The sequence below is a fragment of the Lynx rufus genome, unplaced genomic scaffold (genome assembly GCF_022079265.1).
Source record: "Lynx rufus isolate CCGP_SWC_20201006 ecotype Redwood Valley unplaced genomic scaffold, mLynRuf1.p SCAF_6, whole genome shotgun sequence".
Taxonomy (NCBI): domain Eukaryota; kingdom Metazoa; phylum Chordata; class Mammalia; order Carnivora; family Felidae; genus Lynx; species Lynx rufus.
The window spans coordinates 4,450,960-4,478,863 of NW_025814878.1; the positions used below are offsets into that span (position 1 = coordinate 4,450,960).

At 44.6% G+C, this 27,904-nt stretch overlaps 1 protein-coding gene across 9 annotated transcripts in view; it reads right to left on the reverse strand.

Moving 5' to 3' along the window:
* Positions 1–27,904, reverse strand: part of ARID1B (AT-rich interaction domain 1B) — a 450,798-nt gene that overhangs the window by 16,481 nt on the left and 406,413 nt on the right. For 6 of the 9 annotated variants that reach the window (XM_047102157.1, XM_047102161.1, XM_047102155.1 and 3 more), the window contains 7 exons: positions 27,191–27,336; positions 19,595–19,704; positions 18,705–18,863; positions 12,889–13,098; positions 9,926–10,130; positions 4,288–4,426; positions 3,865–4,037 (listed from right to left, as the gene is read on the reverse strand). In XM_047102157.1, the coding sequence (XP_046958113.1) occupies positions 3,865–4,037; positions 4,288–4,426; positions 9,926–10,130; positions 12,889–13,098; positions 18,705–18,863; positions 19,595–19,704; positions 27,191–27,336 (1,142 nt within the window). The remainder of the gene's footprint in view (positions 1–3,864; positions 4,038–4,287; positions 4,427–9,925; positions 10,131–12,888; positions 13,099–18,704; positions 18,864–19,594; positions 19,705–27,190; positions 27,337–27,904) is intronic. The other 3 variants (XM_047102162.1, XM_047102160.1, XM_047102154.1) reach the window with 2 other exon arrangements.

Genomic DNA, 27,904 nt, shown 5'->3' on the forward strand with positions numbered 1-27,904 from the left:
CCAGAAGCTCCGTGGGACGGCCCGGGGGGAGGCCCCCTAGCCGACAGGTTCAGACGAGTTCCCCACAGACCCTCCAGATGACACCGGCCATTCAAGTGATCGCGGCTCCAGCAGAGTCCCTAATCAGGCTTCCAGGTGACAGAGGCTGCCTCAGGGTCCCGGCTGACAACTCGAAATGAAGAACCACCCCGCCCACCAGAGGACTGTGAGACATACCCAAGTGCTGTTGTTGAAAACCGCTTTTAGTGGCAGTTTGTTACGGAGTAAAAGATACTCCGTAAACTAAAAAAAAAAAAAAAAAAAAAAAAGTTCACATCCCTTGATTCGGTTATTCTTTTTTTTTTAAATTTTTTAATGTTTATTATTGAGAGAGAGAGAGAGAGAATGAGCAGGGGAGGGGCAGAGAGGGGGGAGACACAGCATCCGAAGCGGGCTCCAGGGACTGAGCTGCCAGCACAGAGCCCGACGCGGGGCTTGAACTCACGGACCACGAGATCACGACCTGAGTCGAAGTCAGTCGCTCAACCGACTGAGCCACCCAGGTGCCCCTCGGTTATTCTTTTAAGAATCTATTTCACAGACACACTCTTACACATGTGAAAAAACAGCTATACGTCAATAATCACAGCTTCATGTTTAAGAAGAGCAAAGCATGATGAAACAACACGTTCACTACTGGAGCATTAAGAAAAAGGATGATGTATAAAGATATTAACGGGTATTCAAAATATACTGTTTAGATATACAATATGTAAATATTCACTTACTGTTCACTTATAAGCAATTAATCAATCCTTCAATCAGTAATGAATTATAGAAGTGGGGGGCGGGCGGGTGGGGCCAAGGACGCTTAGGGCCACTGAGGCTGGGACAGGTTCTGGTCTCTGCCCTACACCACGCTGTAGGCCAGCGGCAGCAACGAAGAGCGGGCTTTCCCCTAATGTTGGCCATTACATAAGAAATCGGAGCACCACCAGTTCACCGACAGAATAATGTGAACTGAGGAATGCGAAACTTATTGTAACAGGGACAGGGCGAGAAAAAAATTTGTTTCCTGTGGGTTTTCTGTTTATCTGCTTTAATTTGGTGCTAACTACACCAGCATGGTAAGGTAGCAGGTGAGCTGAAATGTCCCGGGGAAATGTGAGAAGGGGGTCCCCTCTCAGCCACTGTATCACTTACACAGTTGATGAAAACACATGATACAGCTTGCTAGTGCCTAACAAGGTAATCCACAATCATCCCCTCCACCCAATTTATTTTCACAATAAGAAAAACTGTAGGCACACAGAAACAAAAGAAATACAACTCTCAGTGTCTAATATAGCATACAGGTGGGGCTAATGGAAACGGTTCACATAGCTTTTGAAGCCAGATTCCAAACACTACTAATTATTTTCCCCATGTTACTGTCATATTTTCAGAGCCTAAAAATGTGATACAACCACCATCAGCAAGAACAAAATGTTCTTTCTAATATCTCATACCACTAAGAAAAATAACCACCTCCAACGTTTACAAGGCTTTTGAGTTTCTGAGCTTACAGATTTATTGCATGTTCTGTAGAATATTCACTTGGAACAGACAGCTCTGAAACTTTTTGAAACGAAAAATTAGATTATTTTACTCTGTGGAACATACCTGAAATGTTATTAAGAAATACACATGAAACATAATCTCATTTGGTAGTTAAACGATACATGCCTAATACTTAAAATGTTGAAATGGGGCGCCTGAGGGGCTCAGTCGGTTGAGCATCCGACTTCGGCTCAGGTCATAATCTCACGGTCTGTGGGTTCGAGGCCCACATCAGGCTCTGTGATGACGGCTCAGGCCTGGAGCCTGCTTCGGATTCTGTGCCTCCCTCTCTCTGCCCCTCCCCTGCTCACACTCTGTCTCTCAAAAATGAATAGATGTTAAAAAAAGTAAAAAATAAATACTTAAAATTTTGAAATGATTCATTTTTGCCTCTCACTGATCCATAATAGTTGTGAAAACCAAGGCTTTGGGCTTTACGTTTCTCTCGACTAAGGATAACATATCGAGAAATTCACATACCCCAAACATCTAAATAGAGGTACTACTGTTTAAGGGATCCGAGAAGCAATTCCGTGAAAACAGTATTTGCTCTTTTTCTGTATTTCTTCCAATGATATTCACTATCATGCCTCAATTTCACAGCGCGCCTGCACCTGGAAGGGTGCCAAAGAGCTCGGAGTGTGCGGGCCTCGGGAGGCGCTCAAAGGGCAGAGGCTTAGATGCTACGTTCTCAGAGCCAAGTGAGCGCTGGGGATTGATGAGCATAAAGGGAAAAACCACGCTGGGTGTTTGCTAACGTCCGCCAGAACTCTCCCAATTCTTGGTGATCCCATCCATCCCATGATGTTCCATCCCACTCCTCTGCTGAGTTCCCTGAAATGGTTCCTAATTCCAACGCTCTGCCCAGCTCCAGACAGACATTCCACCACCTACCGCCTTAGCACATCCCCAAGTCAACACGGGACTTCTCTCTCGTTCCTCCCGCAGCTGTCCACAGTGCAGGCGCTAACAGTGAGCGCTACCAGCGGGCCCCTTCCCAGGCGGGCGTCTCCAAAGTAGTAAGGTCGTCACCCTCTCAGTAAGGTCTCACCTTGACCCCTACGGTCAATCCAGCAAGCCCGGCCTGTTCTTTCTAAGTCCAGAACGCGTGATGAGTGCTTCTGCTTTTCTCTTGGCTGCTGGAATCTGACTCTGCCCTGTCATCTCTCCCCTGGACCATCACAGTGGTCCTGCCAACACACTCTCCATAGATGCCCAGTTACTTGTTTTTTAACAAAAGACCCAGTCACGTCACTTCCTACAGAACATCTTGTGGCGAGGATACAAACCCAGACTCATCCCCAAGCCCGGGGAGGCTGAAAGTTCTGGCCCAGTGGCCCTGATGGCTTCGGTGCACTCAGCCTCCCCCCTGCCCATTATCCCCAGAGGCCTTCCACCTCCTCAAACACGCCAAGCCCACTCCTGCCTCCGGCCTTCCCCCTCCCCTGCACTTCTCTACTCCTCATTCCTCAGGTCTCAGCAGATAACCGACATCTCCTCAAAGCCCTCCCCTCCCGACCATCCCTTCTCATATGTCCTTCCCTTCCATGACCCTTAACCCGCATCGCCGCACTTGGTGCCCTTCCTTCCATCAGCCACCATATTTAATTACGTATTTGTGGTTTCGCTTACTTTTTGTTTGTTCCCCCTAAGACACCGTCAACTCCGGGAGGAACTACGTCTGACTTATCACACTACCTAGCACCTAGCCCCTGCCCAGCCCATGGTATACAACAAGGCGTGCAGCGCGAGGGAGCGCCAGGAGCACACGTGCCTACTGCGTGCGCCAGTCATTTCTTCAGTGGGCTTTTTGTTTTTTTTTAAATTTTTTTTTTTTTTTTCAACGTTTATTTATTTTTGGGACAGAGAGAGACAGAGCATGAACGGGGGAGGGGCAGAGAGAGAGGGAGACACAGAATTGGAAACAGGCTCCAGGCTCTGAGCCATCAGCCCAGAGCCCGACGCGGGGCTCGAACTCACGGCCGCGAGATCGTGACCTGGCTGAAGTCGGACACTTAACCGACTGCGCCACCCAGGCGCCCCTTCAGTGGGCTTTTTGTACATGAACTCAATCCTCGTCACATCCTTTAGGCAGGTCTTGTTATTGCCCTAATTCCTAGATGAGGAAACTGAGGCACAGAGCTACTGAGTACTTTTCCCGAGGCCAGAAATCTAGTAGGTTGGGGAGCTGTGGCTCAGACACGTCTCTAATGGGTAAGTGGGTTGGCTGCGTGGTGGCAGAGAGGAAAATGCCCTCTGGGCCTAGTCTGCTCCCTCCGCATTTACCTTTTCTCATTCCACCGAAGGGGTCCTTGTTGGGTTCATAGGGCATCCTGCCCATCACGTCAGGCATGCTCATGCTCTGCTGGTACGGGGCGCTCGGGGTCATGGAGTTCCGTTTTGGGAACGATGAGTCACTGGCGTCTGAGAACGGGTCGTGCACGCTGACCGTACCGCTTCTGAAGAGATGAGGACAAGGAAAGCGCAACGAAATATCAGGAGTTGCCACCAAATGCCCGATCAGGAAACGCGCCTAACTTGAAAGTTTTTCACGTAAAAACCATCCGAAAAATTACATGGATGTAATTTCTTGGTCGACACTTGGAAGCTCGTGAGGCAATAACAGCCCTTTTACAGTCTGTTCCCGGACATTACGAGATCGATAAATGCGATGTTGTGGGGCTCGCGGAGATCTCCTACCGTACACACCTTCCACCTTGCATTGGGGTCATCTGTCCATGCGGGGTAGACGCTGGGGTAGGTGGCTTCAGGTCGCCTTGTACGTCTGCCATCGAGTTGCTGCTGGTTGACTGGGGGGTCTGAGGACCTTGCAAGGACCCTGAGTTCGCTGGGATGAGGAATAAGAAAGTAAGGAAGACACTAGGGGTTATCGAGTAAGCTCATCCTCCCTACTTATTTAAAAAAAAAAAAAAAAAGGAAGGAAAACAAGACACCATCTTATTAGAAATAGTAACAATATCCATTACTGGTAACGACGTAGTAAAATTAGTTGCTCTTAGATTCTTTATAGGGAAAATTAGTAAAAGGTTTTTTTGTTTTCTTTTTTTTTTTTTTTTTTTTTTTTACTAATCTATTTGGCAACATACTTCATTTGTGAGCCATAAAACATATTTATACCTCTTGACTGGGTAATTGCTTTCCTGGGTATTTATCTCAAAGAAAATAATCTAATATAAAAAAAGGCTTTAGGCAGAAAAATGTTTATTTCAGTGTTGTTTATAATGGAGATAATCTAAATGTCTGAGAGTAAGAAAAAAAACAGGATGAAAAATTTGGTACACCAATTTGATGGACTATTGTGCTATTTTAGGGGAAAAAATTAGAAAAATGAGTACCAGGTCTTAGGCAATGAGAAATGTTTAAGTTCAAATGCAATGACACAAATTAGTAATGAGCCTTATGTCACTTCAATGCCTCCTCGATGTCTGGATATGTCTATGCTCTGTCATTAACAGAGTCATTTTTAGAGCTATGGAATCAGATTTGTTATTACAAAAACTGAAGTCATGCTCTTTGGAGTTCTTTAATGTCATTATCAGAGTCCCAAGATTCGGCTTTAACTATAATTACATTATAATAACAGAACTCAGAATTGAGCAGATCTTCTCAAAATTTCAACTCATCTTATCGGAAAACCTAGTATTTTAAGGGTTCTCGCTTTATCATAGGCCTCTGCAGGTTAGATGCTCAACAGACATTGGTTTCATCTATTAATGAAACAAATACTTAACTGGATAAATAACACGCTTACTATACTGCAAGCTTTATTTCTACCCCTGGCACGCCAGTGTCCAAAACTGACAAAAAAGACACAAATTCCTGCCTTCATGCGGTTTATAATAAATGCTTTCAGAGCCATTACACATGGCAGAATTACTAGTGCTTGTAAGTGATGATACCGTACAAGTTATTAGCTATAGTCCCTTTCTTACAAGCTGTCCAAGACTCCCTACAATCACCACCAGCCACATTTGACTGCAGAGTAAACGGGGTTCCGCAAATCCCTGGAGACGACAGAGTGCACTGGGAAGGAGTCAGAGATAGAAACGAGCCCAGCACTTCTACTCAAAAAGCCTTGGCTGAACACAGAGGTCTCCAATGAGCTCAGGTCAGCCCGGGCCTGGCCGGCTGGGGGATGAATCCCGACCCCGGCCGCCAGGGCCCTGCCTTCTGTATGAGGTGTCCTGTGGGTGCCTGGGACCAGAGGGTGCCTGGGTCCAGAGGGACTCAGGGAAGTTCCCAGAGATGCCGGGAGGACTAACTTTAAAAGTAGACAATCTTTTTCATGCCAATATCTCAAGAGAAAAGCTTAGGAACGCATGCTTATAAACCAAACTTTGGTGAAACCCTGGAAATACACATTAAAAAGGTAGATGGTAATAAAAGAAAAAAGCAGTCTTCTATTAATATGTAAGGATAATCCTACTGACGTGACTGCCCCACAGAGCTGGCAGGAGAAACAACGTGCTTCTGGGTTTTTTTCTAAATCTTTTGTTGTTGTTGTTGATTTATTTTTTAGAGGAGAGAGAGAGTGAGCATGAGTGGGGGAGGGGCAGAGAGAGCGGAAAACACAGAATCCGAAGCAGGCTCCAGGCTCCAAGCTGTCAGCACAGAGCCCGACGTGGGGCTCGAACCCACGAGCTGGGAGATCATGACTTGAGCCGAAATCGGCCGCTCAACCGACTGAGTCACCCGGGCGCCCGGAAATTAACGTGCTTCTTCAATCACAGAACAGGCTCCACAGTAAGCCTATACGGCTTCTTTGGAAAAACGGTTCACAGGCTGTGATTTCAGAATGACCCTTATTTACAAGTATTCACATTTACAGCTAATAAAAAAAAAAATGGAAAAATTCTTCCCTCTTGCCAGTGTTTTTTCTGCTCCTTTCAGGAAAAAAAAAAAAAAAATGAATGCAACCTCTTGAAGCTCCGTTAATAGATGAGGCTGGCACAACTCTCTAGGATATCCCTACCTTTTGCCAGAAGCTACAAATGTATACTCGAAAGTAAACAATGGAAAGGTTATGGAAGGTTAAGTACATTCACACACTTCAGACTGTACAGCCAGACTCCTAACTGGGAAGATAATTTACACAGCACGAACCTGGTGCCCTACTTCTGGCTGGGGTGGCGGGAAGGAGGGAAGGGAGAATAGCTGATATGTCCCAGGTCTACAGCGACTAGAGGTCACCCGGAGGGCACCTTTGTTTATAACCTGAACCCCTTTCTCATTTATCTTCCGCTGAGGATTCCCTAGTTGGATCCATGACAGGTTTTGTGACATCACCTGTCAGCTAATAATAGAAATGCAGTCAGCCACCTGCCAGCAAAGATGGATGGGTTTTTGGTTACAGACTCACTAATCGAATGTGCCAGCTTCCTTGCTCCCCCCACCCCCCGGCCCCCCACCCAGCTTACGGGCCGCGCGGGCCACTTGGGGAGGCCGATTCCCGCAGCTGTTCAGCAGAACTCCACAAACTTTTACGGGCTTGTTATAGCGAGAGCCCCACTGGTGCCTCAGAGGTGCAACCATACCCCAGGCCTTGCCCGGCTTTCGTTCGGGAGCTTTCTCTCGTGGACTTGCTCTAGTCACTGGAAGACAGCCACACGGGTCTCGGGCGTGAGAAGCCACACGGCCACTCACGAGTGAGGATCGTGGCGCGCCCCCAAGGGCTGAGGGGTGACACCTCCCAGAGGCTGGCAGAAATGAATTTCAGGCCACGTCAGCCACGTCGCCTCAAAAAGGGGGGCCGGGTGGACGACTCACGATGCTAACAGGACCAAATGATCCGGGATTTGGGTTGCTTCCGAGCGGCCCTGTGAAGAGCAATCTGGCATGTTTCTCAGGAATCTTTTAGTCTAGTTTGCCTGGACGTGCTGGTAAGAAAGAAGCTACAATTACCTTCTTATGGGAAAGACGGACTTCTAAGAACACGAATTCTGGCTGAAGATTAGGTTTTAAAAATTTTGTAGTATACGAAACCCTAACATGGCTAACGGTTGGGAACAATTATTATTATTTGTTTTCCTTCTTTGACGATAAAAATGTTTCAGAGTCGTTTTCCTTAACGGATGCCAGGCAGGAGCGTGGCTTTTTGGTTATGGGGCTGATGTCGGTCAGGACCCTACTGACAAGCGTGTCCTTCTGTCTGGCTGAGCGGAGCGTCTCGAGCGGCACACAGAACAGGTGAGGAGGCAGGCTGGCCCCGTGTGCTCCGCACGGGGCCGCCTGGGCCGCGCCCTGACTGGGAGGCTCAGCTCAGGACGCCCTCCTTCCCCTGCTTCCTGTTTCACAAGCCTTTGGACCATGTGGACCACTGAGAAGAATGTGCTATCAGAAGTGCATCTGCAATCCAAGCTCTTTTGTGCAGTTAAAACGATAATGTTGCCACAAAAACGGTAGTTTTAAAAAAAAGGGAAAAAGGAAAGAGCTGACTGTTGAGAGAAGAGGCCCTACACTTTCTGAAGGGTCTATGCCTCAGCGGGATTTCTTGTACTGAAGCTGGTCACGCTGGGAGAGCCATTCTCCATACAGAAGTGCTGCCCATTCAGTGACACAAGCTTTTCCCCGGCAAATAAAATATACCTTTACATCTTTGCAGACATCGCCACTTTGGTCCCTACACCCCACTGAGTTTTTATTTAGGAAAAATAGTTTCAGAGCCGTTCACAGGCGGCTTGTTTTACTCTGTGAACGGAATGTAATGTTGTGAGACTTTTAAAATTAGATTTCACAGTTTTTAAGGTACACCGTAACTGCAAAGCCTTCGAATCCTTAAGGGTGGGGCCGGAGAGGATTTCTAGTTGTGTTCAGAACTGTCAGATCTAAATATATATCGAGGTGTATTCCCTGCAAGTGCGCTTTGGCCCACGGAAGTAGCTATGTGAGATCCCTTGATTCGTGACCTTAGGTACTAGCACTGCCATCCAGAAAGCAGCAAGAGGAAATAATTAAAAAGAAAACAATTTCTTTCTTTGGCTCACAGACACCTTCTTGTGTGTGCAAAAGGCTTCCCTGTTACAATGCTATTTCAAATACGGACAGAGGAATACAGTAGGTCTAGGCATAATGCCAGGGCTGGATAGCACTCACTAGCAGGAGATATGGGGCCAGTTAGTCAAGATTTTATGTGCCTTAGTTTTCTCATGGACTTTGGGACAGTATCTGTGCATCATAGGGGGGATGCGATTGAATGCAAAAGCACTTAGAGAGGTGCCTGGCACACTTTAAGTGCCTAAGAAATACTGGCATTTGATCCCAGGGCAATCCTGTGTGATGGACAGTGGCAGGTACGGCCAGCCTCACCTTGTACGTGGGACAGCACGGCTAAGTGCTGACCCCATCACAGGGCTTGGATGTGGCCAGAAAGACAAGAACACGGTTGGATCGGACTTGAGTGAGGTCACCACCCAGAACTCAGGAGGATGTAAATTTCTTCCTATCTTGAATACTGTATTTATTAGAATATAATGAGTCAGTAATTTGAAACGCTAACAGGTAGAACTAAGGCTAGCAGGAGAGCTGAGAGAATGGCAGGGTCTCGAACAGTTGAGTGGAGACATAGGAGAGAAGGCATTCGCTTGGTTTTGCTTATGAGGATTTAGGTGAACTGCGTTATTCCTAGGTAGTATTCCTAAGACTCCTGGCCTCTAGGTCAGAGCTAATGGGCTATTCGGTCTCAGAAATAGGGCTGCATGGACCTTTACCGTGACAGTTTGCTAGATTCCCTACAAGTGAGAACATGCTGAGCAGGGGACAGTAAAAAGAAGTCCAAATTTCATTTTGCTAACATACAACTCTGAGTGTCGCTGACACAGGCACAGCTGGTAGGAACTGGCTGTCAAACCTATAGGGTGGCATTTTCTAGTAGCACAAAAGTATGAGCACAGGTTACCGGGGACACTTATTTTGACAGAGTTAAATGGAATATTTAAAAATACTTGTACAAGGAATAAAAGGTTACCGGGGATACTTATTTTGACAGAATTAGACGGGATGTTTTTAAATACCTGTATAAGGAATAAAGGTCTACAGCTCAGAATTCCACAGAAAGCCTTGGAAATGTTGGCCCCAGAGGGCAGCGTCCCAAACCGCATGCTCGCCTCCCTTAAGCACTGCCGACCCGGGGGGGGGGGGGGGTTCAATTAAACAGAACACAACAAAACGCCCCTTGTCCTCAGAGATCCCGCGTTCTGTTTGCTTTACTGTGAAGTGGCCTTCTCAGAACATGAGTGGCGGGTGGCCTCCAGCGCCCTGGGGTGGGGGTGGGGGTGGGGGTGCAGGTGCCTCGCCTTTCCCCGGCGACAAGTGTAGTACTCCCGCTTACCAGGAGAGGGCGGCTGGAGCTTCGGCTGCTTCTTGGTGTCCGCGGTGCTGAAGACTTCCGGCGGGGGCTCCTCCCCGCGCTCAATCTTGCACTCAAAGGCAAACAGGTACTGGATATACTGCTTTTTCAGGGAGCTCGCTGCACTGCTTGAAGTGCCAACATTTAGGTTGGTTGCCAGCTCACGCCACTTCTTGTTTTTATTAACCTAGCAAAAAAAAAAAAAAAAGGCAGGATCATTGGTTTGCAGCAAAGTGGCTTGTTTAAAGCCAGGAGACAAAAAAAAAAAAAAAAGCACTTAATGTCTTGGTTTACTTTTTTTTTTTTTTCATTTGCCTCTCTTAACGAATGCTCATTACTCCCACTCAGTAGTGCATAGACAGCATTTACAGTTATAAAACCATTAAGGGACCTGCTGATAGCTACATAAAAAGCATTGCTCCTTGCGATTCTTCTGCTTGGTGTGCCTTCTAATGCGTCGCACCATTCCAGGCCGTTGCTGCTCAGAGCCCGCGATTTTTTTGAGCAAATGTACACTCTCACCCGCGCTCATCCCCAGCCCACCTCTCATCTTAAAAAAAAAAAAAAAAAAAAAAAGGCACCCGAAAAAGAACTTAAAAAGCAGTAACTACTTTGCAATTTAAGTGCTGAGCTCTGATACGAAAAACAGTGTTTCTTTCCACCAGCCCGAGCTCCCTGTAATTCTAGCCTGCATCTCTTCTCTCACGGGAGACTTTCTTAGGGTGTTGGGCAGAGGGCCCCTCACTGGAAGCCAGCACCAGCCATCCACCCTGGGTGGCTCTGTGAAGCCACGAGCGAGCCGACGTGGTGGGCACCTACGAGCTGGGGAAGGGGCAGGGCCACGCAGGGTTCCCACTGACACTCAGGCTGCAGAGAATAGAGCCGCAACGTGAAGAGAAAAAAGGAGAGAAATCCTGGGATGCTACAAAAGGACTTTAGGCATTAACTTTCGGTTTCCACTTGGGACAGTTAAGCAAGGTTGGACATCCGAAGGAAGCACACAGACCTGCGAATATTTGGGGAATACTCTGCCTTTAGACGCGCCTGGCGCTAAGTAAGGAGCATGGTTAAATGTTAAGGCGACAGTGGTTTTTAATGAAATGTTCAATTTTCGGATTCAAACTTTATCACAAAGCTCTTTATGTCCATTTACTTAGTACTAAATGGTGTGTGATAAACAAAATGCTCGCGAAATGCTTCCGAAGGGATAAGAGGAGTGTTGCCTGGGCTGCCCTGAAAAGCAAGGCTCTGCACCGACCTCTATGTGGCTGCCAGTGCCCACTCTGACTGCAGCTCAGGGCGGCCAGGTAGAAACCAAGACGGGGTGAAGGGCAACGTGGCCACGCGGCTCACCATCGTGCATCACAGCTGCGCTCAAGCAGCCCTTGTTAGCCAGGTAGGCAATGAACCTCACCCACAGACCCAACATGGTAGGTAATTCACGCTGTCGACGGAGGAAAAGTAAGGGGTCTGGACAAGCTCTATGCTTCTGTGAGGGTGAAACCCAACTGTATAGTGTCCTGAGGATTCTAAAAAATCTATGCCACGGGGTTAGGGTAGAGGGGAAAGGTTGGGGGAGCAGGTGCAGAGAGGAAAGGTGAGGGGGTCTAGGTGTAGGAGAGAGTTTTGTATCTTGAGCTCTCCCTCCACTGACCACCACTCATGCACTTGGTCTGCGCTGTACGACCTGACTCTGCAAAGCCTTGGCTCAAGCTCTGTTGGTTTCGGGCGTACACCGAAGGTCTCTGGTGGGATGAGGCCCCTCCGGGAAGACTAGGGACAAAGGCCTGGCCTGCTTCCCCTAGAGCTGCGAGGCACTGAGAGCAAGGCGGGCCCTCAGCGGTACCCGTGGATTAGGTGACTCAGTCCCGAATGGTTAGCGACCCTGCGGCACTGGGGCAGAGTGCAGGGTCCCACACTGTGTACTGGACCACCTGGGCCCAGAGCAGCTCCTTTCAGTGATCCGGGTGGGAGCCCAGGTGCTGACAGGTTTTTAAAGCTCCCCAAGTAATTCTTCTTCCCTCCCCAAGTAATGCTAACGGATAACCAGCCTGAGAGCTACAGGAAGATGGGGGGGGGGCACGTGTCTTAGAATCTGACAGACCTGGCCTACAGCTACCCTGAGAGTCCCTGGGCCACCCAACCGTGTTTCATTCTGTTACAGTGTCCTCTCCTCTTTGGGGCTGATGACGCCTGCATTTAACGGGTATTCAGAAAGACCATGCCGGAACAAACGGAAAGCACGGTGCCCAGCACGCAGTGAGCACTTACCTGGGACCCCTTCCCTGCTCCTCTCGCAGGACATGCACTCATGTGCTAGACTCCAGACCACAGCAGAGCCAGGACCAGGGGGAGGAAAGTTTGGCCCCCAGGGTACCAAGTTTAGGGGAGCACTAGTTCAGAGAGTCAGGCAGGGGCAGGGGAGGCACCGCACGAGCCTGAAGAGTGCCTTCTGAAATTCCACACCCTGATGCCACCCCTCCTGCACCCCAGCCCCAGTTCTGTGCAGAAATGCCCCTCTTACCACTCGGGCACTGTGGACATGCTGTGAGATACAGGACTTCGTTTTCTTAATAAATTGCTTTGGATTTAGAACTGATCCGGACAATTAATTTGGTCATTTGCAAAACATTCCTGGAGCATTTACTATGAAATCTTGGCAGATTCCACAGATTTCTAGAGCTGTCAGGGAACCTAAAGAAAAATCCAGCCCGACCGTCTCATTTTGTAGATGAGAATGGAGGTCCATGTAAAAGTGACCTGCCAAGGTCACACTACAAGTTGGTGCCAGGCCCAGGGCCCCACCCCAGTGCTCTCCCCGCACAGCACACAGACATGAATCCCATGGGCTTAGCTTTTTATTTAAAAAAAAAAAAAAAAAAGTACAAAGAAACCTTTGGGAGCTTACGCACAACGTCTCCTCATTCACTCACTCGCACTCTCACCTGTGCCAAACCTCCGATCTCTTTGACGCAGATGTAGAGCCGGAACAGGTCCAAGGGCTTCTTGCCCACCGCGGGCAGACTGGAGACGGGGGAGCCTCTCTCTTCCATGAAGGTAAGGTATCGGTCGACCCACAGCTTTCTCTCCGGCTCATTCCCCAACTCATACACCTTTGTGATCTTTTCCCCAGTGGTGGTGGATGAGCTGGACTTCTAGCGCCCAGAAAGAGCATTTGGAAGTGGGGAATGGGTGGGCAGAGGGAAAGGGAAGAAGGTGAGAAAAAAGTAATGAGCTACCAAACACAAGAAGAGAAGAAATTTAAAAACTACCGCTATCACACAACAATCAGGAATGAAGGCTACTAGTTCAGGCACAAACTATACATTTTCTTAATTAAGACTTTACTTTGACTTTAAATAAAGGGCCCAAACTCCCCCTTTTATATACTTAAAAAAAAACAAAAAAACAAAACCCTTTTTCACTTGATTGATATAAGCGTTGAATCCCAGAAGGCAAGTTTCCAAGGACGCCCCATGTCACTTTTAAAAATAAGAGGGTGCGAGTTCATAGAAGAATCACAGTGAACTTAAAATTTCACATTTATGTAATATTATAGAGCCCAAAAAACTAAACGGACTCTTGTTTTTCCTTGTTAAAATAAGAGTCAATGATGTGTGTCTTCATTAAAATGCTAAATCTTATGGAGAACAGATATGGGACATGCTGAAACACAGAAGGTAGGTCACAATTCATAGGGACCAGTGGTGTGGTTTCTGCTCCTTTGTAAGCTTTATTAACTAAGCCAGCTAAAGTTTTGGCATTTACTCACGATGACTAGCTTTCCCTACGTAAGGTTTCTTGGACTTCTCTGCCAAGGCAAGGCGCTTGTAGGAATTGTTTTAACAGATTTCTCAGGCAACCATGCTTTAATCACAAACACATGGGCTATTTCATATTCCCTGCAGATCTATGGATACATGTATGTGTTTACTTTTATACACATGGGTTTATGTGCTCGTGTGGTTTATACTGAAGCTCTAATTCTTATCTTCGGTTTTCTAATTCTATGTGATAGTAAAATGTCAAAATTTGCTGTTTGTGCACAGCTGAAGCCCACCTTCTGGATTATGTGATCTGGGAAGCTAACATTTTTGGTACAGCCCAAATGTATATTTTTCTTTTATGCCTCTTACGTCTGTAACAATAACTTGTGTGCTTTAATATCTGCAGTTCCAGGGCTGCTGTGAAAAATTCACTTCTAAATTCTCAATCAAGATTTCCTTGGAACAATAATTTACTTCCTCATGTGTCTTTACCAGCTTATCATTTGCAATGGATAGTCCTCATTTTAGATGGGACTTCCTCTTAACTCTTTTCCATTGTATTTGGCTTAACCATTTTAAACACATTGCTGAAATTTGGGGGGTCAAATAACATGACTGCCATTGAAGTTTGATGTTACTTTGTTAGTAAATGATCCCCAGTGAAAGTAGGACCTCAGAGAGGATGCTTGAGAATGAAAATAACAACATTCCTCTAATTGAAGGCACCTCTCCCAGGCTATTTCCGCTGAAATTTTAAGCCTTCGGATTCAGAATTATTGAGGCATAAAACCTTTACATCAAATACATAAAAAATGGGTGAATACAGTTGATGTAAATAAAAAATTTAGGGTGGTGGGATTAAAAAAAAGTGTGATCTTTTAGAATTTACATTGATGCTGAGGCTCAAGAGTAAGTCACTTAAAAATTACTTTAGAGCTTAAAATATATACACATTCATATATATATATATATATATATATATATATATATATATCTCCATATATACACTCAGAATCTGGAACACACTGTACATTCAAATAATATGTTTTTAAATTTTCTTTTCCATATTCATATACCCAAGGAATATTTGACTGGGAAAAGAAATTGTCCTACCACATTTTACACATTCCAGAAGCTCTGTCATCACTAAGGGGGGTAGTTAGTTTCTAAATGCTAGTTAAAAAAATTTTTTTCCCCTTTTGGGGCACAATACAAAATGGGCCCACTGTCTTTTTAAAAAATGAGATTTTATCACCTAAAATCAATCAAAAAAGAAAAAAAAACCCACCAACCCTCTCACTTGCATTTTATTTGTAACAAATTGAGAGGTAAAAGTTTGACATTCAATTTAAGGGTAAGAGAAATAAAAGCGATCGTTTCAATTTAAAATTACCTTGAGTGGCTCTACCAGCGTTCTGAATCTAAGATCCAGGCCATCTCTGGCCTGGTCCTCTCTGATGCCAAACTGGGGAAGGGGTCCGGAAGGACCGTTCATCAGGTCCCGAGCAGTGGGGCTATGCAGATGTCTGTTCCCATTTGTGAAATGAGTGTATCTCCTAACCTGAGATAAGCCTCAAATAATAGTGTACTTACTTTGGCCATACATATTTTACCTTTCCTTACCTTTCTTTGTTAAATGAACTTGAATTTAATTAACTTTTGTATGTCTCAATTTGTTCTCATAAAGTTAGAAAAGCTTAATGAAGACAGTGGTTTTTAATAGGATCATTTTATTTTTCATAGCTTTAAATCTTCAAAACAGACTTAAGGATTTTCATGGCACCATAATGTAGGAAAATGCATCTGGAGGAGAAGTGGTCAGGCCTCAGGTGACACGTCAGTTCCTGGAAGAGGCCTCCCAGGCACACAGGCTCCCTCATCTGAATCACTGTCTCCCGCTCTATTTGTCCTTGGCGGCCCTTGGTTACACGGCCTATAAAAAGCCCGTGTTTTGCGTGGGATCATCTGTCTGCCCTGCGTTCTCCTGACTAGACTTTATGTTCCACGAGGCAGGGTTCGAGCCGATTTTGAATCCCCAACAGCGACTGCACACTGGAGGGATCTGTAACAGGATTTCAGAGGCCGGGGTGCTGAGTGACCGTGGACACAATCCAACAAGACTGAAAGCTGAGGAGGGGTTGTGCCCATGACTGCCACATTCCGTCTCTACTCCCAGCCTCAAGGTCTGTTTACTGGCCAGTTATCAAAGTTAGTCTTTGGGTGTCCGAACAGAGGAAAAGGACATAAAGGGAAACATAAGTGCTAGGAAATAAAAGAGTATATACTTTATCGTCGATTAGGCTCAACATGTACTTTTTCTGTTCACAGACACCAGCTTCGATGCAACCTTCGGATGGGTGTCATCACACGCTCTAGCCACGGACACTGGGCAAACACACCAGCCCTGCAGAAAGACGGGTTACCTCTTCCAGGTCACTAGGAGCACCTCACATTGCTTCTGTGTTGTAAAAATGGTATTCTAGTGCCTGTAACTGTCATGGGCGCAAGAGAAGGGAACGGAGATTGCTGAAGAATTACAGTAAGACATTATGGCGCCACAAATGTTTTCCTTGCATATAGTTTAATTAAGTCTATAAGTACATTTTTCCTCAAATCTCCAAGGCAGATTTACATTTCAGCAGTCTTTACCATATGCCTGGTAATCTGTGTATGTGCAAATGTTTATTTTTATTTTAGAATGTTCTGTAACAAAACAATGTTGGTCCATAGCACACTGTCAAAGCACTGAACATCTTTATTATTCAGTCCATTTCAGGCCTTCTATTAGACAGGCTTTATTAGAGACACTGGTAGGAGCAATTTTAAGTGCAAACTGAAGTTGTGTCTCAGAAAGAACAGTTAAATATTCCTAAATCGTATATATCAGCAGTGATTTGACAGCACAGATACTCTCTGGTCATTCCTTCCGATTGCATTTGGTTCCCTTCTTTAAATTAGCATCTCATCCAAGACAGGCGCCATTTTTTCCATACAGAGCCATCATCTGAATCCTTCTACCTGGGACCACGGCTTTCCCGGTCCTTCTCTACCACTGGAGCTGGACATTTGCTTGCCCGTTCTTAAACATACAATGGTTATGGTACAGGAAGAGATAACGGATGTGGGAATGTTTAGAAAAAAGGAGGATGCAACCTTATGTCGAATTATATTATACTCAGGACATGAAGTCAACACTTCAGTTTGCTTTTTTCTTATATTTAAGTGGAAAGTGCGGTTTTGGTAATAGTTTCTTTCCTCTGGGACTCATTGGATGGAGATCACCTGACTAGTCAAAGTATCATAAATATCTCACTCCATCTTTATAAGCCAGAGTCAGTAAAGTGGCATTTTAAATGTATAATATATAAGATCATCTATCAGTAGTCTTTGTTTTTCACAAATTGTTATTCTTGATTATTATCTTAAGGTTTTAACGATTATGATTTTCGGCCTCTAAAATGTTTCCCTCCGAGCCAACATAATACATGTTTTTGAAAAGTTTTAATCTGAGTTCTACCTGCTAACCTGAGAGTATGTTGATTCAAAAATGCTCTTCTTGTGATGAAGACAAAACACAACACAACACCAGGGGAGATTGTGGGGAAAACCCCCGGAACGTGGGCTGCCTTCTGAGACTCAAAGCCAATGACACAAAGCCATCAAGATGCGGGAGTTGCCCTCCCCCTTCCTGTTAGTTCTGCAAACCCGCCCGAGAGCATTTTTCATTTCATCTCCGTTGCTGCAAAAGCAAAACATGTCTACAGAGAAGGTAACAGCGAATATTGCCCTTTCTTCCTCTGAAAAGGAAAATGCTGGTTATACTAGAGCTCCACATGAATTTTACAAACATTTACTGGAACCACCAACCCTTCAAACCTTCAGTTCTATCTGTTTAAACCAGTGAATGGATAATTAATAGCAGCCTCCTTTTGGGGTTTTGACTAGATTGCCAGATTCTGCACATAGAGACTTCTTCCCTCCAACTCGCTTTTCCTGAGCTGTACTCTTCAATACGTCGTCTTAACAAAAATTAGCGTGTTAATTAAGCCTTCTTGGCAAGTAATTGCATGTTAAGGCTTTTTTTTTTTAAACAGATCTTTTGATTCCCTATATGAATGTAAAATAAAGGTTACTACAGTGCCATTTTATTCTTTTTTTTTTTTTTAATGGCACAGAATTAATTTCTTCAGTAGGAAAATAAAGACCGAGCTCTATGGAGAGAAGAACATTAAGACTAAAAAATTCCCTTATATGCACATCACCATTTTTGTTTTCTCTATATCATAAGGAAATCAACACTTAATTTCAAGATTATCAACAGTCTTGTGCAGGATGTAATTTTTCTATCTCCACTCATTCTAATGCAGGTACATAATATTATTCTAAAAGTAGCCTTCCAAATATTCACTTACAGGAACATTTCTACAGCTTTGCTGTTAATTTCTGACAGGTGGAATGAAACAAAGTAGGGCTGATATTGTGTTGACCCCTGCCCAGAGTGTCACATCTCTATTTTCAGGTAGGCAGTTTTGAAATAAGATGTTTCAGATACAACAGCCCATGAAAGATTTAGGCCAAAGGCCAAACTTGTCATTTACTCCTTGGCTGCTATTAGTTTCCATGTAAATGGAGAAGTAACTCGTTTTAAAGATCTTCTGTAAGTGCACAACGGATCAGACATTTAAACAAAGTCACTGGGTGAAGGAGTTTGGACCCGGTAACACAATCACATGCTTCATATCGAGGTGCTTCTTTATAACAGCGGTTTCATTATCAGAAATCAACTTCTACAGATTTGCACAAACTTTACTCATTTTGTTACTGCTACAATCACAAAGCAAACCCTTTCATGGATAAATTATGAAGAAAAAGTCTTATAAAACAAATCAATCAGCAAGCATTAAAGTAGAATTACTTAATTATCAAAAAACCCCCAAAAAACAAAAACAAAAACAAAAAAAAAACGAAAACCACAAAAAACCAGAGCCACTTACAGGGCTTGATGGAGTCTTTGGCCAGCCTGGGCTGCTAATGCTATCGCTTTCATCTCCATGAAATGAGGAGATGCTAGCAGAGCTGGGGGACATTGGGGAAGGGACTGGCAGGTTGCCGGGGGTTGGGGGCTGAGATATACCCTGAGAGCTGTAGCTATCCTGTGGTAGAGGAATAAAAAAAAAAAAATGACAAAGGTAGGGCAAACTTTATTTAAAATAACAAAAAGCACATCCAGTTTAACAGACTGATTTTTATATATAATGGATATATATAAAGACATGTACGAACAGACACACAAAGACACACACATATAAAGGTATTAGAACAACATTCTTAATTAGTAGAATTTGGTCAGTTCGCTGGATGCCGGAGAAGGCCACTAAGCCACCATGCTTACTTCAAGCTGACACGGAATGCTAAGCATGGGTTACCCCTTATGAAAGAAAGAAAGGAAAAAAAAAAAAAAGCTGTTCACCTTATTTATCAAATAAGGCAGGAAAGCAAAATATTAAGTATGTTGCTGTTGCTGAGGCGGCCAAAACAGGAAGCTATAAACTGAAGGCAGAGAAAATGGCTGCAAGTGTCAAAACCAGGCAAGGCCCCTTACTTCTCCCCACCCCCGAAGCGTTTCTCTCAGGTGGGTCTCGTCCCTCCTCCCCTCTCCCACAGCCAGGAGTTAAATGCCGTAAGAACTAGTAACTTTCAGATCCACACCATGAAGGGGGGGGTGGGGAAAGGAAAGAAAACTACAAACGTGGTGCACAAAATGGAGGCATGCAGAAGAGAAGAAAATGGCGACGAAAGTGTAGGCCAACACTGTGACTACAGAACAACATGGCAGCTTCAGCGAGGCAGACCCCACACCGCGTGCAGAGGAGAAAGGAAATACCTTCGACTTGCTCTCGGGCTGTGGAGTGCCTTCTTCTTTACCGTCTGCTTTGAGAGGCAGGGGCAATTTGGATTCGCCAGGAGACATCATATCTGCAAGACCCATAGATGCTAATCGAAAACAGGAGAAAGAGTTTAGGATTATACATGTGATTCGTCAGGCTGGGCTCCTGCTAACACAAGTTACTGAGTGATGCGTGGGGCACTTGCATTTCCCTTGAAGGAAGAAAAGAAAAAAGAAATCGTAACTCAGAGCACACTCGTTTCTGACATCTAGACAGCACGATATTCTGGTGGTCCTTTTTTAACTTAAAAAGAAAAAACACAAATGCAATCATTTATTCAACACCCCACCACGGAAAGTCAACTCGTATCAACGTTATCTTCTCAAAATGATTACAGCGTTATTTAATGGAGTAGGTGACAAGTGGAAAGAAGTCCAATGTTTAAACTGCTCATCGGGTGTTGAAAGGAAAGAGTGGATGTGTGTATTTTCTACCTGGTGACTAGAGGATGTTGTGCTTTCTTAATTTCCTAAGTTTACATAGTCTATAGTTGGCAAATTCATTTGACATTTTATATGGTTTCATTTGAAAATCTTATCTATTCCATGTGGCCTGGTCTGCAACGATGGAAAACAATCGTAACAAATGACTTCAAAAACAATAATCAAAAGTTCTTTTCGAGGGAAAGGATTTCTAATTAGGTTGCAGTGGGGCTGCTTTCCTTTCAGTCTGGGACCGTACGTGCACTTATCAATCCCCAGCAGCAGCTCAAACGCCCAGCAGCCCAAGAGTCAACTCTACGCTCCCTGGCAAAACTCACTCTCCATCTCTAGGCTCAGAAATTCTACCAAGTTCATCCAGGCTTTAGATTGAAAGGTTCTCCGAAGAACAACTGATTTAGACGCATTTATTACCCATACGGATAGACATTTTCAAGCTAAAAATATGGGTTCAGATTTCTTTTTAAAGGAAGCACAAGGCTACAGTAGGGAATCAGTGTAGACGTCCAGGGAATAACAGCTGAATTTCTACAGAACCCCACTGTGAAAACCATCTGCACAACACTGGGCCGGGAGTGCGACACAAACAGATGTGTGAGGAGAGTTGGAAACAGACAAGGGCGAGTGGAGAGAATTATGAGCCTTGTAAATGAGTGAAAGCCAGAAAACATTCCTATTTCAAAATAAAGTAAACCTGAGGTTTTATGAACAGGACCCATTCTACATTCTGCAAACGAAAATGCTGGCTCAACCAAGGCAGTGCACATGTTGCATAAAGTGCCAAAAAAAAAAAAAAAAAAAAAAAAAAAAAGAAGCGTTAAAAAAGGCTCTACAGATTGCCCACTACAAAATGATTATTGCACATATTCATGTATTACTATGTTTTAGAAAATAATTAGTTTTAATTACAGCAGAGAGAGAGTGAGCAGGGCTCTGGCGAATTAGCTGGCAAGCTTTGTGGTGCTAATTTGCTAATATCGTTAGCATCTCTGCAGGTTGAGACCAGAGGTCCTGCCAAAAAAGCCGACCCCGCCACGTGCCCGTGAGCACGGCGGCGTGCCCACGGATGCCCCGGGAAGCGCCCGTCTTCTCCGTGGGCACACTGGCTTGTGCTCCCGAGCCCGTTTGCAGCCAGTCAGCCCTTGAAGTCATCACCACACACACAAATCATAATTGGGATGTTTTTCTTTCTTTCTTTCTTTCCCTTTTTTTTTTTTTTTTCCAAATTACTTTCAATACTTAGACTTTAAGAACTGGAACAAAAAGCTTTTTCAAGGGATGCAGCTGCAGAGAAAAATCTATTGGGATCAGCTAAAAATGCTGTTATTTTTGTGAATGTGTGAAACCTCAGAAAAGCAGCTGAGAGAGATTACACCAGACCGCCTTGCTCCGAGCTGTGGGCTGCTTTCGTGCAGTTTTCTCTCTGGGGTCTAGCGCTGTAGGAATTAGTAAATCTGTACATTAAGAAACACTCTTTTTAGAAGAACAGAATGGAAGAGCAGGAGGCGTGCGGAAAGAGGAGCTTCTTTTGAAAGTCCACACGTCCTTGCTACTTATTCAGAGTGGGTTCCAAGGAACGACAGCCACACCATCCTGGGAAGGTGGCAAAGTCACGGACACGCGGCTCCAGTTAAGGCCTGTATCTTCAAAGGTTCTAACGGATAGTTCTGTTAGTATTTGTAATAAATTATGCCTAAATATTACTGTTGAAAGACAGAAAACAGTAATATTCTTCTTCGTGCATGAAATGTGTTAACATACACAAAACATTTTTTTAAGCCTAAAGAAGTGGGACGATATGTATTATCATAATTAATGATAGTAATTAACACTGATTTAAAAATCAGACTCGGGGTGCCTGGGTGGCTTGGTCAGCTAAGCGTCCGACTCTTTTTGTTTTTAATGTATTTTTTTAATGTTTATTTGCTTTTGGGAGAGAGACAGAGCGCAAGCGGGGGAGGGGCAGAGACAGAGGGAGACACAGAATCCGAAGCAGGCCCCGGGCTCTGAGCTGTCAGCACAGAGCCCGATGTGGGGCTCGAATTCACTGACCATGAGACCATGACCTGAGTCACATGCTTAACCACTTAACTGACGGACCTGCCCAGGTGCCCCAAGCGTCTGACTCTTGATTTCAGCTCAGGTCATGATCTCATGGTTGGCTGGTGGGATCAAGCCCTGCCTCGGGCTCTGTGCTTAACAGCGGGGAGCCTGCTTGGGATTCCTTTTCTCTCTCTCTGCCCCTCCCCCGTGCACGTGCACACATGCTCTCTCTCTCAAAAACAAATATTTAAAAAAATATTAAAAAAATAACAATCAGACTTAGATGAATTTAAGCATATCTGTTGGTTTGAAATTCCCTAAATTTCTTCATTCTCTGTTATATATTCTTCAATGGGCATTTAGGGTATGCAAATGTAAAAACTGTCAAAAGTTATACTGTGTTATTATCTTGAGAGACAAATAAGGAGAGGGTTTAGAGTAACAGTTTTATTTAGTCCTCCTGCCTTACATTGCAAATTTTATTTTAGTAAATGGATCATAAGGTCTTTCCTTACTGTGGCTTTTACTGTTCCTTTTGTTGAATTGCTTACTTTTTGACTTCTTACCAGAATTCTCAATGAATCACTGCAAAGAGCTATACGCCTCCCAGGGCGATGACACTCCAGGGGCACTGTTTTCTTCTCCTTTCCCAGAAGAGAAAGACCACCACTACTGTAAGGATGTGTTAAATCAAGGCCCTGTTCTTTCTCCCATTGACATCAGTGATCCAGTATGGAAAGTTCAGGCATAAAAAGGGGCAGTAAAGGATCCGTGACCGCAGAAGAGCCGTGTGAGCACCGTAAATACATTTCGAGCACTAGCCTCTGGCTTCACCACCGAGATTTAAGAGCTAGAATGATTTCTTAAAGTAAGTGCGGGTCAAGGTCCTGAGGCAGTCATTCCACCCTGGATTTAATATATTCAAAAGGAACACGAAGAACATATGGTGTGAGCAAAACTGAACTCAAACATTCATTCTTACTCTCTCAGCTTCCTTCACTTAGTCTCCCTACAAGGCGACAAAATCACTCCCAGAAGATGGGGAAATGGGACCAGAAACACACACACGGCTTGTTCTTTTCATGGTAAACAATACACCATGCCCCACAAAATATTTTATTCCTTGTTTCTGAAAGCACTGAAGGGCCTACCTGCGTGTGTATGTCTGCAGATATTCGGGACCATTTTCACACGTGGCTAATATAGAAAGACCGCCGTGAACATAACACATACAGAGGATGTGAGAAAAGCTCAGGAGAAACCCTTCTCTCTGACTGGATCGGCGAGGCCTTGAGGAAATCTGCGGACACCCGTCTATGCCGATGTACCTCCACGGGGGCAGTGTATGTGAGATGCACACCCCCAGCATTTCCATCTGCGGCCTCTCTCCATCCCAGCCAGCCCAAGGAAACACGCAACCGGAGCAAAACCAGTAAGTATGCTTGCTACGCGGCACTGCTTCAAGGAAAGCAGCTCCTGTCTGCAGTGAGCTAGAGCGATGCTCTCAAGAAAGCCCCAGCTGCATGTGAAGTCCAGAACCACCAACGTACTCGGCATAATCCCGGGGTGCATTTTTTTCCCCACTCGAAGAGATATGGTTTTCATAATTTAATATACCTTTTACATCTTTGGGGGTGGGGTGGGGAGGGAGGACAGCAATTCACCTAAAGTCACTAACTTCGTGCAAGCAAGCGAACAAAAAACCCGACGATCTTTATAAACTACTTAGACAATCGACAGCCAGCAATGGTGTGAAATACCCCAAACTTCTTTAGTGAAGGACCCTAACGTCTCGAGACAGAAAACACCTATCCATCTGGTAGATTTATATTCCAGGCAGAGTTTTATAATTTTTCTTTTAAATTTCAAAACAGCAAATTATCTGGTAAACAGCCAATGCCACACAAAGCTGGCAGCAGTTTAGCGGAGAGATTGCTGAGCAAAATACCCCTAAATGGGTGACTTGTAAGCTTTAGCACGCACATGTGAAAACCACCTGCGGAGTCTGTTAGGTATCCAGACTCCCGGACCATCCTCAGAAATTCCGGTTGGGCTGCCGTAATCTGTAGTTTTAACAAACATTCCAGGTGATAGGTGGTTCCTGACTTTTGGGAACGCTGAAAGAGGCTGTCGATACCGTGCTAGTGAGCTCGCCTCTTTTTCCTTGGGAGGGCTAACGGAGCTAGTGTGCCCCATCCCGGTAGGACGGCAACAGGATATCGCATTTGGTACTGAGCAGCGCTAGGTGGGCAGGAAGATCTGGAATCTGACGGGGCTCTTGTACAATAGGAAGGCCTGATAACAGCAGTGTGTGGCTGTTCATCTGCTATCTGTAGGTTATACTGATGGAAATGTCCTACATTCTGCAGAGCGACTTCCAGGGAGGCAAACTTAGAACGACAGATGGTAGATACATTTTCTGGAATTTAGATGTCTTCTTTAAGATGATGGCTTATACAAAGACAAGTATATGACTAATGAATATTATAAAATGAGACACAAGTATCATATAACCAGTAACGCAAGTATCATATAAAAGGGTGTATTTAACAAGGCTATACGTGATTTATAATTTTGCCCATAGCATTACATAATTCTAATCTTTTAATGTGAATAGTTTTTTTTTTTTAAAGCTCCTTTAGAGGGAACAAATCCCCCCACTGCTTACCACCCCACCTCCCCTGCATTTTAAAATGAAGAAATAGTTGTCACATTCATACTCACACTGACTCCATTTGAATAATTACTTGCTCACTGAAGCCTGTAACAATTTGTCACTACACAGGGAGACTGTTTTTGGCCCCGTACACTGTCTACAGCACAACGGCTCGAACTCCGCAAAGAGGATGCTGGAACGTCTGCCGCATAAGCTGCTAACGGAAGCTCAGCCAGTCCCACGCCCAGCCCTGGACACTGTGGGTGTCATCTTCACTTTCTCCGAAAGGGTCCTTTGGTAGAGGAAATGCTTTGCCGTTATCACCGGCAATTGATATGCACGAGCCCAGACCAAGTAGAGTGATGTGATGCTGATCATAGCCTTTTTTTGGCCCAACTCTAGGAAAAAGTCAAGAGCCCACCTTCCGACCAAAACCCGTCAGGAGCCACTCGGTAACGTTCTGGGTTCCCCTGTCGTTCCCGTTTCCCTCAGAGATTGTAACACAGTGAGAGCGGACTGACGTGTGCCTATCAACAGATACGCAGTAGAGGCTAAATCATCCCTATTCCTTGGACGTGCTAGATGACTACTTTCTATCAGGCTGCATTGCACTTAACCGAGCTGGAAAAAAAAAATCACATAAATGTGTAGAGGAAAGTTTGATAAATACTTAAATTATTAAAAATTCAATATCTCCAAATATACCATGTGATACAAAACTACTACTTAGCCCATACAAAAGTGTGTGAGGATAAACGGCCTTTTGTCGAACAGTTTTTCTCTGAATTATCTGAATAATAATAATAATAAATAGAAACCCTCTCTGTGAATCTCCATTAAATTGGTTATTCCTTAGGAACACATAAATCTTCTTAGGCAGGGCACCGTGCCATCTGTTTGTGGTTGGTTATTTTTGTGGCTCTGGGGTCCAAAGGAAAAGGGGAAAAATGAGTATTGCTAATAGTAGGTGAAAATTTATTGTGTAGTTTCAATGCTCTGAAGTAATTTTATTTCAGCAAGCCAGACAAAACACATAATGTCATAACCCAAATACGCTGTTACCTGGGACAGTGCTGAGAAGGGAAGGGAAGCTTCTGGCTAACAGACTGTTCAAGAGCCTTCCCCTTTCATCTCGAATGTAAAAACATCCCCCTCGCTGGGATGAATGACTGATATCAGGAAGGGCTGTTCTGTTTATTTAAAAACCTTCATTTTCTCCACTAGTTTCTCTTTTTTTCCCCTCTTCCACATGCTTTTAAAGAGACGTAATCAGGGAATGGCCCTATTAAATTAGACCTGAGAAGCCAACCCCTCAGAAGCTTGGCCGGGATGCCAGCCCAGCCTCTAGCTGTCTGTTCGGCCGGACAAAGAAACAATAGCTCCTGGGGTGGCCTTTCAAAGATGGACAGGTCAGCAAGGTGGCAAAAGGCAGAGGAGATGAAAAAAGGTCGTAAGAGAAAGCCAAGCCTCTAACTCCACAGTGCTTTTCGAATGCATCATAAAACAGTGCGGGACACACATGACTGGCTACACAAAGCTCTGTGTTGACCAAAGGAGAGAATGCTACCCGAACAGTGGTCACCACTCTAATCGGTGCTAGAAAGGAACAGGTCAATTGCGATCCACAGCGTTTCCTCATGTAAAGAGTAGCGCTCACTGCTGGGTAGTTGGGGCTTGAGGAGGTGATTCAGGGTCTAAGCAATCCAAGGACACAGACGATTTGCTCAGGTTTAGACATTTTCAACACTTCCACAAACTGAGAGAATACTCTTACTGCACCAATCAGATGGGATTTGGTAAGAACGCAGTTGTTGGCATCACAAAGTGGGTTGAAACAATTAAACGTGACACAGAATTTAAAACAGCGCATTAAACAAAATTGTATACGATTCCTCAATGGAGACAATCTGCAAATAGCACTTAAGGAACAACTATTTCCACATACACATTTCAAGGTGAAAAAGTACTTCAAACCCCCTTGTTCTGCCCCTGAAATATGGTTTTTAAGTGTTCAGCACCATCACTACCGAATGGAGGATCCATTCTGTCATTGGGATCTCTTAATGCTTTGAATGATACCCAAAGACAAAAAGAACATAGTGTATGCAGTGAGCAAGCAACCCCAGCGACACTTAAGAATACGTTCACACGTTGCAAAAACAGAGCGCAGAAAAAGAATTTACATAAAACATAATGTGACCCTCAACTCTTAACAGTAGTTACATAGGTTGAGCAAGTTTCCAGGCACAGAAAAGTGGACTTTTCCCCCCTTTTCACCCAATGATTCCATTGCTGTTGTCTCTGTACATTCACCGGTGCAGGCCTAAGAGGAAAAGAGGGAAAGGGTTGGGGGTGGGGGGGCAGCGCTCAGGGCACAGAGCTGCCTCGGTTACCTGTTGAGCTGTTCACCATATTGGGCGCCATGCTGTAGGGGGGTGCCTGGGTGTTCATGAGCCCAGAGCTGTTGTTGACGGGCTGGCTGTAGGGAGAGCTGGAAGCCATAAGTCCACTCTGGTTCATGCCCGGGAAACTGCCTTGCCTGTGTGAAGAGAGAGCACAGGTATACATATACTGACCGTGCACGCGGGCAACACTCTATCCCGGGGGTCATTTCTCATAATGCACATATGCAAGGGGTGGGGCTGCTGTTTTCCGTGTTTGCTTAAAATAATTGATTTCCTGGACAGAGAGGCTGAACTCTTGCTAAGTAATGACTTAAAACACTGTGTAAAAATTCCAAATAATATAGATTCCACAAGTAAATTATACATTTTAAGTCATGTCAAGTGTTCCACGTTATGATTTCCATAGAGGAATAAAGCAAGAAAGGGGGAACTTGAAATAAGAACAGGAATTACAAAAGCAAGCAAAATTAACTTCTAACATTTAAAAAAGATTTGACTCTTTATTGGCATTAAGTAGTTAGTATCCTCGTATCAAAAACCAGGAGTCAAGGGATGAAAATCAAATGGGCAGTGTGGGAATGTTACTTAAATTTTTTTCCTTTGACCTAAGTTTTCTGATATAATGAATATAGGAGAAAGCATTTCTAAACGCTTCAACCTGATTATTCAAGGTTCTGAAATTAGGTACTATTAAAAACACAC